This window comes from Leishmania panamensis, assembly GCF_000755165.1.
Source record: "Leishmania panamensis strain MHOM/PA/94/PSC-1 chromosome 27 sequence".
Classification (NCBI taxonomy): domain Eukaryota; phylum Euglenozoa; class Kinetoplastea; order Trypanosomatida; family Trypanosomatidae; genus Leishmania; species Leishmania panamensis.
In genome coordinates, this window is record NC_025873.1 from 384,248 (window position 1) to 400,438 (window position 16,191).

Genomic DNA, 16,191 nt, shown 5'->3' on the forward strand with positions numbered 1-16,191 from the left:
AGAGCACCTCCATACGACGATTCTGACCGGAAGAAGAGTGCAAAGGCAACAGCCTCGTTGTGCCGGTGCGCTAGAAGATCGCTGAAGCGAGGAAAAAAAAATTGCGTCTTTGGTAAGCTCTGCGATGTTACATCTATGAACTGAGAGTACATACGTGTGACTTACGCCATCTCCGTGTACGGGGCTGAGTCGGTCGGCGCTTCTGTCTGTGTTGGCGTGTCTGAGTGTGTGTGGGTGTGTGTGAGTCCAGGAGCTGTTCTCTCTTCCTCGTCTGCTGGCAATAGCAGCACTTACTTTTTTGAGGACCGAGCAAAGTAGAGGTCCAGGCCCCTCAGCTGGCAGGCACGCACTGACGCACACATCGAATCACACATAGTAATGTGGAATAACCTACAACAGTGCGACACACAGTGAAGCAAGTCGTTCTGCCCTGACGCGACGAGCAACAGACGTTACACATCATACCCACAGAAAGAGAGAGAAACTCACGCGACTGCACTTCTTCCTGGTTCTCTCCTCTGCGTGCTGGAGCACCGCAGTCAAAGGCGGCGTGGAGTGTCTTCCCTACCTCCTGTGCTTAGCGGTCCACTCCCCATACGAGCACACACCTCCCTTGGATAGGTTCGCAATGTACCAGAGCCTATCGCAGCTGATCCCCCTGCTCTGTTTGCTGATGCATCGCGCAGAAAATGGTAAAGAGAGAGAAAAGAACCACACAACAGAGAAGTAAATATGTATTATCAGTAAGAAGATCGGAAAGAAAGAGAGCAACTCACTGCAGCGCCTACACAGAGCTTCTTCCCATCCCATCCCATCCGCCTTTGCCGAGAGGTCGTTGGAAGAAGAACGAAAGGGCCTTCCCCAAACAAGCACGAGAGCGAAGGCGAGAGAGAGGGAGAGAGAGGGGGGAGAAGGGGGGAGGGGCAGTTATGTAAGGAGGAAGGAGACAAAGTAGATTAGAGAAGGCCGGTAAGGGTCCTCGGAACGCAAACAACAAAAAAAAAAACACAAAAAGTGAGAAGAGATGGAGAGGGAGGTAGTGGGTGGGGGAGCCCACACGCATACGCACACACACAAGAAGGGGTAAATAAATCAATGAGAGAAACTCACAACTCCGCACCCGCACGCAACGAACGGGTGCTGCAAACCGCTTGCAACTTCGGCAACTACCGCAAAAAAAAAAAGGATGGTCTGATGGGGCTAAGGAGAGGGAAACTCAAGGGCAGCAGGAGAGGAGGAGGAGGGGGAGGAAGCATCGAGCCTTCTACGAGTAAGGTAGGCTGAGTTCCATCAGGACGAGGCTTTTGACATGAAACCGCTACGTTAGCTCAGGAAAAAGAATCACAACAACAGCAGGTGTGTGTGGTGGGGGGGGGGGAATCGAGAACAGAAGTTCAAAATAAAAACGAAAAACAGATGGAACCACAGGCAATCACGAGAGAAGTAGAACCGCCCGTATTGGCTGAATAAACAAACATACAAAAAAAAAAGCACGAGAGAGAGAGAGAGAAAGGGGGGAGAGAATGGGGAAGGAGAATCAAAGCCTGAAAAGTGACGGGTGCACAAGGCAACACGATACTCGAATACTCGGGTACGATCCTCCGGAGAGAATGAATGAATGAATCTGAAGATCAGAGCTCACAACAGCGTACATACGCACGCACATACCTTGACATACACAAAGAAAAACAAAAAATGAAACGACAATCCTGACAAGTGCTGAACAAAGATGCGGACAGAGGATTGAGGAAGACAAACGCCGTAATGCCCGACCCTCAACGACTCAATCAAGCCATAAAGACGGTGAAGTGGCTCTCAGGGCCAATGGAGGCAGTCACAGGGAAAGACACAGCAAACGGCTAAACAACCATAGCCGAATCATGTGGAAACCACTCCTTGACACCGTCACAACCACGGCCAACGTGGCGCACGTCGCCTTTCCTCTCTCATCCGCTTCTCGGAGCCGTAAAGCTCCTTCTTTTATACTTCCTAATTACTCTGGTAGTTTCCGCATTTCTTTCCGCCACAGGCGGGCCAACACCGGCATACGCATTACAGCCGCGGCTGGAACCCGGCCTCCGGGAGCCCTCAGGGATGAAGCTGCCGGCCCCAGGGCCGGGGCCCCCCGGCGACCCGCGCCACACCTACCCGGACGCGGGGGACACTGCCTCCACGCACGCCGAGGCGGATTCGCGCGCACCCCTGCCCGCAGCGTTTGCCGAGCACCGACGCGGTCCACAGCAAGCAACCACGCATCCCACCACGACCGCACGCCCCCTCCGCACAGCACCAGCCCAGCCAGGTCCGGCCCGCCGGGGCAAACGGTCCGCACGGCCATATACCCGAAGGCAGGTCGCTGGTCCTCCCCACAACGAGGGGGTACGGGACGCTCGATACCACGCGGCGAGGTGGCCGGCCATCATCAGGAGCGTTGTTGCCTCATTCAAGAAAAAAAGTACAACACGAGTACGTGAACAAGTCCACAAACGAGGGGGGAAGTCATACATGAGCAGCCATACACGCAAGCGCGTATACCCAAAGTGTCTGCGTGCTTGGCTTGCGCCCCCGATCGTATCATTCATCAGCGTCGATCACTCAAAGGGGAGTGTAAAACCAAAGAAAGAGATGAGAGAGAGACTACATGTTCGTAAAACAAAATGACAACCAAGAGCGTACAGGTTGTACGTGCACCATCAGCCCAAACACATGTCAATCACGCGAGAGTGTCCCCCTTCCTGTTGCCCACTCTGTCGGGGTTTTTGCGGGGGTGCAGAGAAGCTGAAAAGGGAGAGCGCGCACAGGCACTGACGTCAACGCATTCAAAGAAGAAGTAAAACTGCTCCTTGCACAGTATAGAGTGAGCCTAGGGACGCCGACCCTGACGCAAAGATGGGAAGGAATAGCGAGGATGCAATACCACACGAGCCACAGCACCAAAGGGGGAGGTGAAAGAAAGCACAAATGGGGCACGTTAGTGTTTGTTCGCTCCTATCAGAATAGATCGAAAGGCAATAAAAGGGCGTACGTAATGAGGAGAGGGCCCCTTGCACACCACGAGGCAACGCCGCTCTTGTAGCTCCCTCCAGCTTTCCACTCACGGCGCCTCTCTCCATCCATCATTCCTCTCTCTCACACGACTGAGCAATCACATTTTCTCCATATTGCTTGCCTGCCACGATGCTTATACAAGAGGAGCAGGAGTGCGCGATCTACAACCTCGGTGGGTGAACGGCAAAAGCGTCACACCAATAAGAAACAGCAAATCAAATCGTATGCCTTGCAAAAGCGCGCAGCTCTACGTGTGCTGCGCAGCGATGCAACGATACAGCCGAGAAGAACCATTAAGAGGAAACAAAAAAAAAGAGAGAACGAAGCGTCTGCAGCGAGGCACATTGTACTGTAATTTGCGCAGAGGACCTGACTGCCCTACACATGCTCCATGCCCTTCACTAGCTTCACTTAAAGCCACTATAAGGGGCAAGAAAAAGGCATCAACAACGATGCAAACATCCATCCACCCATCCGCTTAACACAGCCACTCAAACCTTCGCCTCACCTCCGCAGAAAGCCCAGACAGTCACAGCTGCATTTTTGCTTGCTCTGCATGCGCTCCCGGTGCTCCTCCTCCTGCTGAAGCTCCGCCTCCTCGCTGATGCGCATGAACACCTGCTCAATGGACGTCTGCGCCACCTTGTAGTCGCGGATCTGCAGCCTCTCCTTCTGCTGCTCCAGCGCAGTGAACACGCTCGACAGGCGCACAGTGCTCGGAAGCTGGTACGTGAAGCGCTTCACGCGCACCTCTGTCAGCTCGCTCGACGGGAACTCCTCTTCGAAGAACTGCTCCACCCCAGCCATCACCTCCGGCGACTCGTCCGCCACGTGCACCGCCACCTCGAACCCCGTCCCGTACTTCTGCTTCAGATGTGTCTTGTCGCCAATGCACCGCAGCGTCCCGTCCACCATGATCGCCACGCGGTGCGCAAGCGCCTCCACCTCCTCCAGGTGGTGCGTCGTCAGCACAACGGAGCAGTTGTCCGCCACCGTCTCGATCGCGTTCCACAGCCCACGCCGCGCGACGGGGTCCATGCCAGCCGACGGCTCGTCGAAGAACACAACGCGCGGCCCGCCAATGAGTGACACGGCGACCGACAGCTTGCGCCGGTTACCGCCGCTCAGCTCGTGCGACTTCGTGCTCCGGTACTCCGTCAGCCCGCACAGCCTCATCAGCCCATGCACAACTCGGTCGCACGACCGCGACGAGATCCCGCGCACGCCAGCGTACAGGTACAGGTGCTCCTCCACCGTCAGCAGGTCCAGGCACGCATCGAACTGCGGGCAGTACCCGATACATCGCAGCGCCTCGCTGCTCTCCGTCACGATGTCGTTCCCGCACACGTAGGCTCGCCCGCTTGTCGGGCAGAACTCCTGGCACAGGATCGAGATCGTCGTCGTCTTGCCAGCGCCGTTCGTCCCGAGGAACCCAAACACCTCACCGGCCTTCACGCCGAACGTAACGTTCCGCACAGCAACCTTCCCGTTCGGGTACTCCTTCCGAAGGTTCAGCACGCGCACGAGGTCTCCCTCGCGCCCGTCGCCCGTCAGCACCGTGTGGCGCTCCGCGGCAACGTCCTCGTCCTCGTCCTCGATCGCCTCCGCCGCAGCGTCTGGGTTGTGGAACAGTCGCTGGCTGCGCTGCCGCCGCCCGGGGTGGTCGATCAGCAGCGTGATGAACACGAGAATGGGGATCTCGATCGCCATGTACACACATACCCACCCCACAACGTCCATGTCCCACGCGCTGTTGTTGATGCCAAACGCACGGGACACTTTGAGCGACGCCAGGTTATTGATTGCCTCGCCGACGCAGTAGCTAGGTACGATGCGGAAGATCCAGCGGAGCACATTGGCCACTTTCTTCGTTGATTCGCTCAGCGTCAGCGCCGACACCGCCAGAACCAGCAGGAAGCCAATGATGAAGTTGACAAGCATGACGACGTTCTGCGCAGTGGAATGACTATCGAAGGCAAAGCTGAGCGCGTATGCCATAAGGATGCCCGACACACCGTAGAGCAGAAGCACCACAAACGTTGCGCCGATGTTGTTCGACGCCACGTACTCGTCACGGCCGAAAGCCAAAAAGACAACAATGACGAGGCACATCGTGATGATGTACGAGCAGAGGTCGAACAAGAAGTTGGCGAGCCAATAGACGTAGAAGCTCAGGCCAGAGACGTTCTGCAAGTGCCGCGCCTTGCACTCGCGCTCCTTCACGATCCAGCCCACAAAAGTCGAAGGAATGAAGGTGAACGGGATCATGATGATGACAGAAATCATTATCGCGTACACGGACGACTCCACCGCCTGCTGCTGCGACGTCTTGGGGAGAGGGGAGACGGCGGTCGTAACACTCATGTCAGGTCGACCAGTTGCCGCGTGAAGGTAGGCAGCAAAGACGTTGGATGTCTCGATGGCGACCTCATGCAGTGCTGTTGTGTTGTAGAAGACACTATGGTACAGCTCGCCGCCGCTCGCCACCGCGCACGAGATGCCGCCGTAGCGCTCGTTCGCGTGCGTGTTGTACGTCATGTTCAGCTTCGCCGAGAAGGCAGAGGCGCTCGGCGTGTCCGTCCAGATATCCATGTGCGCGTTCGGCGAGAAGGGTGTCACCACGTCCAGCACACCCTCGCAGTTCGCAAGCGGGATGTCCACCGCCGCCCCGTACACGTCGCTGCTCAGCGTGATCGTCGACGTTCTGAACAGCTTCACCAGCGTCAGCAGCATCGCGAGCAGCACACATGCGACGGGGCACACGATCTGGAAGAACTGCGTGCGCCGGTCGCGCAGCGCGTTCCACAGGCGCTTCACCATCATCGCGCGGAGCTGCAGCCGCCACCGCGTCCACCGCCCCGTCTCCATCTCCACGTCCCACACAGCCTCAGTTGCCTCCGCCGTCCCCTCCACCACAAGCGCGTCCGCGTCGCACTCCGTATCCAGGCCCTCCGCGATCTTGATGAACACCTCCTCCAGGGTCGTCGCCGAGAGCGAGTACGCGTTGATCCCAAGACCGGGGATGCCGTCCTCCACCGCTGCAAGCAGGTCGGGAAACGCAGGCTTCGATGCCATCGGCAACCGGTACGCAACCTCGCCCGCGCCGCTTCCAACGCCTTCCGCAGCAGGCACGAGCGCCCGCACCATCTGCTCGATCGGCCCACGCCGCACGTGCGACACAACAGACATTGTCAGCACGAACCCGACGCCAAGCCTCGACTTCAGGAACATGTTCGACCCCGCGCACTGCAGCCGCCCCTTGCTCATGATCGCAACTGTGTCGCCAAGCAGGTCGGCCTCGTCCATGAAGTGCGTCGTCAGCAGGATCGTGTGGCACTGCGCCATCTCCTTCAGCAGCCCCCAGGTGTGTCGCCGCGCGCCAACATCCATCCCAGCCGTCGGCTCGTCCAGGAACAAGAGCCGGCTCCCGCCAACAAACGCAATGGCGACCGACAGCTTCCGCTTCTGCCCACCGGACAGCGCCTTCGACATGTAGTGCTCCTTGTCCTCCAGGTCCACCGCAACAAGCAGCCGCCGGACCGCATCCTCCTTCTCAGACCCCCTCAGCCCCTTGATCGCAGCGAAGTAGTCCAGGTGCTCCCGCACTGTCAGCCGTGGCCACAGGATGTTGTGCTGCGGGCACAACCCAATTTCCTGCCGCACAGCGCCCAGCTCGTGGCGCACCGAGTGCCCGTACACGTAGCAGTCGCCGCCGTCAGCCTCCAGCATCCCAGTCATCAGGTTCATCGTCGTCGACTTGCCTGCGCCGTTGTGCCCCAGCAGCACGGAGATCTCGCCTTCGTTCAGCGACCAGTACAGGTTGTTCACCGCAACGAACGTTTTGCTGCCGCGCTTGAACGTCTTGCGCAGCCCGCAGATCCGCACCGCCGCCGCCGCCTCCGCTGCAGGGTCCATCGCCTCGAACACGCCGTCCGCCGCGCGCCCGTCCTCAACGTCGTAGTCGTCGTCCGCGCGGCGCCGGCAGAAGCACCACCGCACAGGGTCGATGATGATGAACAGCGGGTTCTTCGTCGTCCCCCACTCCTTTGGGATCACACAGTCGAAGTACAGCATCAGCAGCAGGTACACAAGGATGTCCACAGCGAGAAACACGAACACAAGAATCAGCTTCGGCTCGTCGCGAAAGTAGGCGAGCGCACTAACCCCTGCGCCGCCATGCACCTCATGCTCGAAGAGCAGCCCGAAGCCGACAGCGAGTGCGCTCGGGCTCAGGATCATGATGCCCGTCTTGGCGCCGCTGCCAGCGCGCTGTATCGCAAAGAGCGGAATCGCCATCACGAAGTAGATCAGAGGCGCGACGATGGCCGCCAGCCGGGCTTTGCTGAAGATAGCTGCGATCGCGCCGGACAGTGTGATAGTGGACCAGGAGAAGAACAAGAAAATAAAGAAGACGTAGCCGGCACTGCTCTTGGGCAGGTATGTGAAGTGCAGGAGGATCGTGATGATGATGGACACCGCAGTGTACCACACACCATACACCACCAGCCACGCAAGGTACATGGTCCACTCGGAGAGACCCATGATGAGCATGGCCTCACGAATGCGCAGCTCCTTCTCCAGCACAATACGCTTTGTCAGCTGCGAAACAGGATACAGGAACCCAAGCACCAAAATAAGCGGCGCCAGGGAGGCGCCGGTCGACAAGAAGGAGCTAGCGTCGTACGCTTTCGTGGGCATGGGGGTATAGCTCAGCGGATTCGTGGTCGATATGCCGAGCACGCTCGTGATGTAGTGATTGTACACGAGCGTCTGCAGTGTCGTGTAGCCCGAGAAGATGTACGGTGAGTCGGTTGTCGTGTCGAGTCCGCCAAGGTACATGCTGAGGATGTTGTCCGACGTCGCTGGCAGGGCTGATGAGTTAACCATGATCTTCACACTGAACATATCGGCCGTGTAGCTGTCGACCTCCACAATGCCCCACGTCGGCGGGTCGCTCTGTGTCAACGACGCGACGTGTGACGCAGCCTCCGCTGCCGTCGCAAATGTGCCGCCGTACGCGTTATCAAAGAGCGTCGACTGGGCCTTCATGTACGACACCAACGACACCACCTCCGGCGTGTTCGGCGCAAAGTACAGTAGACCGCCGTAGGAGAACGGCGTTGAGGTTCCCCTCGACCCATCCATGGTCACCCACTGGCACGCGATGAGCGTGTCCAGCGACAAGATCGGTGATGTGGAAACTGGCACGGTTAGGAGGAGCTGTGATAGAGAATTCTTGAGAGGTGGATCGTAGCAGAAGCCAATAGGGATGCCGCGGCCGTTAGGGCAGTCATATGTTTTTCCCGCCAGACACGGCGTCAAGCCAGCGATGCTGCTCGTCAAGGACGCATTGTAGCACAGGGAGCTACTAATGTTTGCGGCTATAGCGGACACCGTATCCGGTCCTGTGGGAGAGTAGTAGAGAACTTCGTCACCCCTTGTGGTACCGAAGACGGCCCACAGCGCAACGGTGCCGATAACAAAGAGGATGGGGACAAGAAACTCGCACAGCGTCGAGCACCACTCCCGTTTCATCAGGATCAACACGCGCAGAATGGTGTGCCCGAGTTGCTGACAGCACCCAGCCCGACCACGGCGCGGCAGCGGTTTGTTGGCGGAACCGCTGCTTTTGGTAGTGCTCGCCTTGCGGTGAAAGACACTGTATTCACCATTCGCTTGAGCCGGTGAAATCATCTCGACGTCGTTCTCGTCACTTTCGAGAGTGAGCGGCAACGCGTTTTCCCTGGCTCCGAGCGCAGCCATTCTCACTCCCCCTTTGTGCAGCGGAGCGGCTTGTGCTATGTGCTCGCCAGAGTGCAAAATCATTGAACCCCCGGCACTCATCGGAGAAAACACGTCCTCTACTACCACAGAAGCCGAGTGCTTTACTTCGCCGGCGGCCTCGCGGTTGTGGCGGAAAAGGGTCACCTCGGATCGTGCACCTGGCTGGTTAAGTGGAAAGAGGGACTTTGGCGTCTGTTTTGAGGTAGGGGAGAAAGAGAGCTTGTCGGCCAACGGTAATGTCATTGGGGCTTGACTCAACGGAGTAGCCCACTCCTCGAGGATACCACAGGGCACCAGGTCGGCGCTTTCCTTCTCAATGTGCAGAGGGTTTGTGAACTGAAATTCCCGTACATCCAGCATTTTAGTAGAGGAAGCTGGGGTACAGCGGAAGCGCGAAGGCGCTCACACGTCAAGCTGATTTCGTGAATTCCAGGGCGGATATAAAGCCGCAGCACCAACAGCATGTGCGTTCAACGACCCCTTCGCGGTTTCTTTTGCAGCGACTCTGCACAGCCAGACGCTTCAGTCTCGCCGAACTCACAAGAAAGTATGTGGGAGAGGGAGAGGACGTGTGCAAGCATAAGCGACAGACACACACTGCTAATTCTCGGAAAGAGTGGAAGAGGGATGCAGGGCTGGTGTGCCGAAGATGAAAGAGACACGAAAGCGCGGTAATGAGCGAGTCCGTAGAGCTGTACAAGAGGGGTGGGGAAGGGAGAAACTGGAAAAGTAAGCGAAAAAAAAAAACGAGCGCCCGGAGAAGAGGAGAACAGCGGCAGGTGACTGAAAAAAAAAAACACGCCGGAACAAGACCGAGACTCGAGACACAGGCGAGACGACAACAACGAAAAGGGCGGTAATACCGGTGAGGAGCGCTACACAGAAGCAAACACAAGGAGAAGCGGCGGGGCGTGTTACTTACTTGTGGCGCACCGGAGTTCCTTCTACCGTCACGCCAAAAGGGGAGAAGAGGTGGGGAGGGGAAGGGGGGAAGAGCAAGGTGCGCCCTGAAGAATGTGCACAAGCTCAAAGCTGGAACACACACGCACGACAACACACTTGCAACACAGGGTACGAAGCTTAAGGAGGGGGGAGGGAGGAGGGGCGAAAACTAATCCAGCGAAAGGGGAACCCCAAAGGGAAAGTTCCTCAAAGGAAGAGGCAAAAAAAAAAAGGAGTGCAAAACGAGAATGAAACACAAGTAGAGGTGCACTACTCAGCCTTAGCCCTGCACACCCACACACAGACGTGCACGCACTCAGTCCCTCTTCGTGGGGTACGTGGTGACTGAGGAACGAGCAGTTAGAGGGAAGTCTAACACAGCTATTCTGCAGAATGGAGAAAAAGAAAGGAAGGCGATGAGGGAACACACGCACGCACGCCCAAGTGCGGAAGCGGTCCTGCCTCTGGGTGGTGATCGACAGGCTCGCACTAATTTGCGTCAAGTACGCGCTGAAAGTTGCTGGAGGTAGGCAGGCAGGAGGAGTGCAAAGAAATGCGCGTGGGTAGTGAAATCGGACTGAATGGGTGTGCGTGGATATGAGATACAGCGAGTATGTGTGGTGTCGTGGCGAGAACGCAACTTCACAGCGAGAGGTGGAGAGTGAGAAGAGAACGAAGTAGATGAGACACATCGACGGCGGGACCCGTGAGTAGAGCTCCGGGTCTCGAGGAATCGCTACAAAAGGTGGAGAGGCGCACTTAGCAACCCCAGACGTCAGCGCCTCCTAAAACGAACATGAGCATGCTCGCGTTCACACAAACGCCTACGTGCGCGGAATACCCCCCCCCCGCCGACGTGGAGTTTCGAGAGTATTAAAGTGCGGATACAACACGCAGTCCCTATTTCGACGCAGGTACCCGCTCCCACGAAGCCCACGCACACTTCTCAATGAAGGCCACAGCAAATACATGTGCCTCTCATGGGAATCCACTAGGTACGTGGGGGGAGGTAGGGGGAGGAGGATGTCGAGCCCATACTCTGCATTACAAGTCGAGATACCGAAGTAGAAATGAAAGCGGAGATGCTAAGCACAGACACACGCAGAGAGACACTCCGTTGCACAGAGGCACTCAGAGGTATCAGCAGCCATCTCAGCTGATATACGACGCGCATCGAGATCTAAAAAAAAAAAAGCAGAAAGAGGAAGAGAGGGAGAGAGGGGGGGATAAGACAGTACAGGCGGGGAGAATGAACCGTCAAGAAGGCGCCCACGAGGAGAAAATCCCCCCGCCCCTCTCAATAAAGAAAAAAGTGCCCCGGTTAAAGCGGCATCGCATTGTGCTTCGTACGTGTGTATGTGTGGAGGGCCCAGGAAGGAGGGGGGGAAGGCCATTATGGTTGTTGTCTCAGATTATTCGTGTCTTTTCCTGCCTCGCCATATGGTGAAGGGTAGACTGAGGGTGGCGAGAAAAGGAAATGACCACCGCAGCGAGCGTGAACATCGTGTGCCTTATTTTGGTTTCGCCTTGGTTCGTACCTGGGCACAAGCAGCAAAGCGAAGAGTTACAAAGGGGAAGACACGCACAGAGGCAGCGCCATCGACTCACCACCACTACGACTCCGCCTTTGGGGAAGGGGGGGGAGATACCGAAGTCACCCGGGCAAGAGAAAACACTGCGGTGTCCTCTGCGCGAGTGCGTGTGGGTGTGCTGTCTCTGAGTTAAAAGGGAGAGCGAAGTGGCGAGAAGAACAGCTGCGTAGGAGGCGTCTTTTTCAGGCCAACGACCAAAGGGACAGAATAAGAGAGAATGAAGGGTTTCTCTTGTGTGGGTGCGTGCACCTCCTACGCTTTCCATGGCACCTAAAAAAAAATGCCCATCAATGCAATATCTCCAGCAAGACGAGCACGAACATCCACTCTGCACCCCTCAAAGGCACTGCCAAACAGTAAGGAGGCGTGCAACCACACCCATCACACATACGCGGAAAAGAGAGTCTAACCACTTTCATCGTAAGTGTAGCAGTTTGCACGTAGAGTTCCCGTGCACTAACGTGGCCACCTTTTCCGTTCGGTAAGCAAGCCCTAGCACAAGCAAAGCGACTTTTTCTTGCTCTGCATGCGCTCCCGGTGCTCCTCCTCCTGCTGAAGCTCCGCCTCCTCGCTGATGCGCATGAACACCTGCTCAATGGACGTCTGCGCCACCTTGTAGTCGCGGATCTGCAGCCTCTCCTTCTGCTGCTCCAGCGCAGTGAACACGCTCGACAGGCGCACAGTGCTCGGAAGCTGGTACGTGAAGCGCTTCACGCGCACCTCTGTCAGCTCGCTCGACGGGAACTCCTCTTCGAAGAACTGCTCCACCCCAGCCATCACCTCCGGCGACTCGTCCGCCACGTGCACCGCCACCTCGAACCCCGTCCCGTACTTCTGCTTCAGATGCGTCTTGTCGCCAATGCACCGCAGTGTCCCGTCCACCGTAAGCGCGTCCACGTCGTCTTCCGCACCGGCGGGCAATGTCGTAATGCGCGAAGGTGAAGACAGTTGGTTCATTGATGCGTACATCATGCTCGTTATGGAAAGCTGCGCTGAAGCGAGGGAACGGAAAACTGCTTAGCTCAGTCCGCAGCAGGAAGACCAAAGCAATCTTTACACAAATGTGTGAGGCTAGAGCGCAGAGACGACGCGGAGAAGAAAAAACACAAGACGAGTCAAGGCTTAAGAGGACAGAACGACGAACAAACGCACATGCGTAGAGGGAGAGAGAGAGGGGGGGGACTAGGAAAAAGCCAGGAGAAGTGAAAATTCACAACGTCGACCAGGTGCTCACAGCAGACAGAAAAATTGATAGGAAACTAAAGACGAAACGAGAACACCATCGCGCGAGTCCACGCAGAAAAGAAGAAGAGAGGCGGCGTGCAGAAGGGGGTGGTGTCAAGACGTGCTGAACTGCGCTTAAGCGCACCTATGAGGCAGTGAGGAGCACACTTGGATGGGCAGAAAAACACAAATTCGAAAACAAAAAAAAAACGTTTTTTATTTCGAATTTGTGTCGATGGCCCCACACTGTGGTGTGTAGCAGCCGTCGTATGACGTCCCTCACCCCACACAATGCCCAATGAGGCAGTGAAAGGGCGTTACACCCTTCTCTCCACATCTTGTGAAGACGTCGACTGCCCACACGCAAATAACGAGTTACCCTCCCCCCCCCCCCCGAGCAAGACCAGCACGCACACACATGCACTTACACAGAAAAAGACAGAGAGCGAAGACGAACGCACGCGTAAGCCAGCAAGTGAATCTCAAACGAAAGGAAAGAAAAAAAGGGAGAGTTGTGGAGGGGAGAGAGGCTGTTGACCAAAGAGCGGAGAAGCGTACCAGAAGAGCACCCCAAGCAGGAGAGAGAGGTAGATAAAAGCGAGGGGAAAGAGAGAGGCCCAGAGGTCGGAATCAGCGGCGGGCTTCACACGCGCCCACACAGTGACGCACTACGGGGATGAAATACGAATCGGGAGAAAAAGAGATGGTATAACCCACTGTGTCACTCAATAGAGGCGATCAGTCGAGTAAAGAAGGCATAAATGGTTAAATTGACCACATGTCTCTAGTGATGGATTGCTGAGGGGCGGGGGGTGGAGGGAAAGAGGTGAACAAAAGGGGGAGCAGCGCAGAATGTGGTATACACACGAGAGAGATAAGTTGACTACATAAACATAATGCACACAGGGGAAACATTCCAGCGCTAGAGGTGGGGAGGCAGAGAGGGGGAGAGAAACCGCTGCTCAAGGGTGAGGGAGGTGAGTCGGGAATGAGAATACAAAAGACAGAAAACCCCTACGCGAGGCCACCCACGTGGAGGAAGAACAAACAGCAACGGCGAAAGAAAAAAAAAACCAAGCCAGCAAGCCGTCAGTGAGGGTGTTGTCACGCATGGAGAGCGGAGACCTTTTCGCGCTGCTGCGTTAGTTCCGAAAGAAAACAGGAAGAACGGCGCGTGTACGCAACTCTGGCGTCCTCCGTCACTCTCCCTGTTGTCTGCTAGCGCGTGTGAATTAGGGGAAAGAGGACGGCGGGAGAAGCAGGGGAGGTGGGGGTCCTGCTCGGGTGTCTCATAGGGAGCCTCAGTTGTGGGGGATCAGTGGGGCGTTGATTTGGAGCCGTTGTGCAAAAGGGCTTGTGCACGTCTGCTCGAGCGGACCATCTCATAGACAGCAAGCGCGGCGTTGGCGCGAAAAGGGCGTTTGTCGCGTCCGTCGCAGCAACAGAGTTTGTAAGGGTATGGGGAGGAGGGAAGGGACACCCACGCGCACGGCATTAAACGGCACCGGTCCAGTCGTCACGCAGTGTGTCTTCTGAATGCTCGCCAAGTGCTCCCTTGGGCTCTGCTGATTTGTTGCCCTCCTACCCTTTCCACGTATGGGAAAGGGTAGCGGAGAAAGTCGGTGCGTGCACCCACAGGCCTGTGCTGGTGAGGATTTGTAGAGTGTTCAGAGCGAGAGCGACAACGAGTAGAGCGGAGAGGAGCCGCAGTAGTGGCCAGAATGAAGAAACGACATATGTGGCGAGCAAGACAAGAATGCGCTGAACGCAGCTGGGGGTGCACTACAGACGTTCGCTTTTGCCAGTCAAGATTGCCCCGTATCGGCGCTCCCCTCACCCTCAGCCCTCGATGCAGCGCAGCATGTCCACTGCCAACAGAACACAGTGCCACCTTTGCGATTCCATTCCACACGCGCCACGTCATACGGGACGACACCTCATCATGGGGCAACACCCCAGGGCTCAGTGCCTCCACCCCCTCCCTCCCCTGCTCTCGGGGGTAGCCACGCAGCCCACCCCCTCCCCGCCACTGCGCCGAGCCACCTCTGATGGCGACAGGGTCATGCACCCACGACGTAGCGAGGCCAGAGTGCCAGCGTCACTGGAGCGCACTCCACCGCATTCTCACTGCCTACTGGTGTGTGTGGAGAGGGGGAGACCTGTGTCACCCTGAGGGAGACACCGGGTAGCCACCAGCATAATGGGAGCTGCTGTGAGGCAGCCTTCGAAGTGGATGGGTAGAGTTGGCGACAGAGGGAAATGTGCTCAGATGAGGGAGTCAGCTTATTGCACTGAGACGTGGGCCTGTGACTATTTTGTACTTTGAGAGAGAGAGAGAGGCCTGGGACAGCCGGGGTACAGTGACGTTCAACTCTCGCGCCCTACGGCAGCGAGTGGACACAGAGAAAAAGCGTTACCAAACGAGCAAAGGCGCATCACTGCCGTGGGACTTGCGAGTACCAACTGTGGGCCAGGGGCGCAACACAGCATTATTTGTTTCTCAGTTCGTGTCTCACTTGGTTGTCCTCGGTACTGCATGGGCATGGAGATCAGCTCAAGGATACCTTGACGGATCAGCATCCATGTCGGCGCTGTACCCCTCTCTCTCCACCTGCACCGAAGCAGCTCTGTGCGGCTTACGTGTTGTCCTAGCGCACGCGATGCATGACGAGGACGGCTGAGGGCACGTCGATGCGATCGTAGGTCCAACCTTTCCGCTGCTCCGCTCGCTGACGACGCTCCTCGTCGGCGGTGACACCGGCAAGCGTGTGCGTCAGTAAACTCGCAATCGGCTGAGCAGGCGTCGTCGTTGCCTGAGATGAAGATGCAGGCAACGACTCGACATTGAGGCAGGCAGGCTCAGGAGACTTCGCTGCGTCGCTCACTACTGCGGAAGAGCTCAGGGGGAGCGCCGCAGGTGGCACAGCAGTTCCTGTCGTCTTGCTGCTGACATGCACAATGGCACGATTTGTGATGGAGGCGCCTTCGCCAATCACCTCAGTCCATTGCCCCTCGAATCGCATCTCACATGGGGTTCCGGCATTCAGCAAGAGCTGCGGCGTGTCCGTCTCGAGCGTCCCTGGTATAAAGAGTGCGGCTTCGGGGGCGAAGGTGGCCTCGGCAACGCCGTGCGACGAGGTGATCGGAGGCGCACCACCATCACAGATAACGACGTCTGGTAACTCGCGTGCAGGAGTCGCCGAGCCCTTGACAGCATCGCTGGATTTAGCGGGTCGCGGGTCTCGAGTGCGCTCGCAGACGCGTACATGGCGGAAGAAGTCAAAGCAAGGAAAGCGCACAAGTACTGTGTGTACCTCTTCCACTTCGCACGTTTCCTCGATGACAGACGCGTGAAGCGGCAGTCCGACCTCAGAGCCCTTGACCAGCCGGCGCCGCTTGGGTAAAGTAGTGGTCGAAATCCTGAGGTGGTCACTGGAACCGGGGCGACTTCCTCCTACCTCCGCCTCCTTGTCCTCTTTTCGATCACACTTCATTGAATGGGAGCGAGGAGCGAGAAGAGACAACAGGATGAGTGGGAAGGGTGTGTGCAGATGTCTAGTTTTGCAAGTGAAGGAGGGAGGTGGGTGGCATGACACACGCC

The 16,191-nt window shown here is 57.0% G+C and overlaps 2 protein-coding genes and 1 pseudogene across 2 annotated transcripts, besides 1 other annotated feature; all 3 read right to left on the reverse strand.

Moving 5' to 3' along the window:
* Window positions 1-3,552: 3,552 nt before the first annotated feature.
* Window positions 3,553-9,192, reverse strand: LPMP_270950 (ABC transporter, putative; the record flags this gene model as incomplete). The annotated part of the gene is made up of 1 exon (XM_010701883.1): window positions 3,553-9,192. The coding sequence occupies one exon, from the start codon at window positions 9,190-9,192 to the stop codon at window positions 3,553-3,555; it is 5,640 nt and encodes a 1,879-aa protein (XP_010700185.1).
* A 2,666-nt stretch (window positions 9,193-11,858) lies between these two features.
* On the reverse strand, window positions 11,859-12,338 carry LPMP_270960 (annotated as a pseudogene).
* Window positions 12,339-14,541: 2,203 nt separating this feature from the next.
* Window positions 14,542-14,999: a repeat region.
* A 239-nt stretch (window positions 15,000-15,238) lies between these two features.
* LPMP_270970 (hypothetical protein) lies at window positions 15,239-16,084 on the reverse strand (the record flags this gene model as incomplete). The annotated part of the gene is made up of 1 exon (XM_010701884.1): window positions 15,239-16,084. One exon carries the CDS (start codon window positions 16,082-16,084, stop codon window positions 15,239-15,241), a length of 846 nt encoding a protein of 281 aa, XP_010700186.1.
* Between the last annotated feature and the right edge of the window lie 107 nt (window positions 16,085-16,191).